At 40.2% G+C, this 1133-nt stretch overlaps 1 protein-coding gene across 1 annotated transcript; it reads left to right on the forward strand.

Annotated features, from left to right (window-relative positions):
• Positions 1 to 441: 441 nt before the first annotated feature.
• On the forward strand, positions 442 to 1109 carry LOC116380073 (GMP reductase 1-like; the record flags this gene model as incomplete). The annotated part of the gene is made up of 2 exons (XM_031842032.1): positions 442 to 703; positions 1015 to 1109. Coding segments are annotated over exons 1-2 (239 nt in total), but the record flags the coding sequence as incomplete, so codon positions are not given.
• Between the last annotated feature and the right edge of the window lie 24 nt (positions 1110 to 1133).

Below are 1133 nucleotides of genomic sequence, written 5' to 3' on the forward strand. Positions count from 1 at the left end.
TACATTCTCTAAATGACTTCTACAACAAGACTATGTAATAACATTAAAAGATACTGGTATATAAAACACAGTGAAACAGTAGCACAAGTAAAAAAGAGTCAAAGTCAATCTGCTGTCAGTACTTTGTCAGTGGAAGAAATGGATGTTCCTCTTTGTGACTCACTTTAGAGGAACACATGTGCATAACCTCCACTCATACTGAGTCGCTAACAGTTCAGCAGTTAAGTCATGTTAACTCATTAGAATAAATAATTATATAATCATGGCAGATGTTTTTTGGAAGGAATCATAGCTGGAATCATAGCTAGTGGGCCCTGCTTGTTTCATGTAGCTTATCACATTAGAGCAGCACCGGCTAAGCTAATCACTGGATCTTAATGATTCAGTGCATCCCCATCAAGACTCTGAATGTGAGCCACGTGAGCTGCTCACATTCTCAAGAAAGTCTGCGCTGTCTCTTGGTCTGCTCGAGAGAAAAAAAAGAATCCATCTGCCGCATTAAAACACTTTCCTAGTAGGCTATGATTAATGTTCATGAAGCAGGTCTCCAGAGGTACTCATGTCTCGTCTTGTCTCCCCTCAGGTGGACCTTCCGAGGACCTTCACATTCCGCAACTCCAAACAGACCTACACAGGCATCCCCATCATCGCTGCCAACATGGACACTACAGGGACGTTTGAGATGGCACAGGTCCTCAGCAAAGTGAGTTAACACAACTGAATGGAAGAAGGAGAAATAACGGCATCACTGTGTTTGTCTCCGTGTGTCACCGCCAAGATCTATGCACAACTTCTTTGTATTTGACATAGAACCCGCTAGCTTGTGGGATGATACTTGTTTTCTTTTCAACACCTAATGACTCATCATCATTATGTATTTTTTTTTTTTTTTTTAAATCTTGCATTACAGATGGAACCATGATGGAAGAAATATCACTAATAAACAGACAAGAATGGGAATGCAGCTTTGTTTAGTGTTAAATCATTCCATTTCCTATCCTTCTTTCTCTGCAGCACACTCTCTTCACAGCCATCCATAAACAATACTCTGTAGAGGACTGGAAGAACTTTGCTGCTAATCATCCAGAATGCTTAGAGGTAATAGAGATGTTTACCATTATTTTTTTATGTCG

Source organism: Anarrhichthys ocellatus, unplaced genomic scaffold (assembly GCF_004355925.1).
Source record: "Anarrhichthys ocellatus isolate YVR2014 unplaced genomic scaffold, GSC_Weel_1.0 scaffold6052, whole genome shotgun sequence".
Taxonomy (NCBI): Eukaryota; Metazoa; Chordata; class Actinopteri; order Perciformes; family Anarhichadidae; genus Anarrhichthys; species Anarrhichthys ocellatus.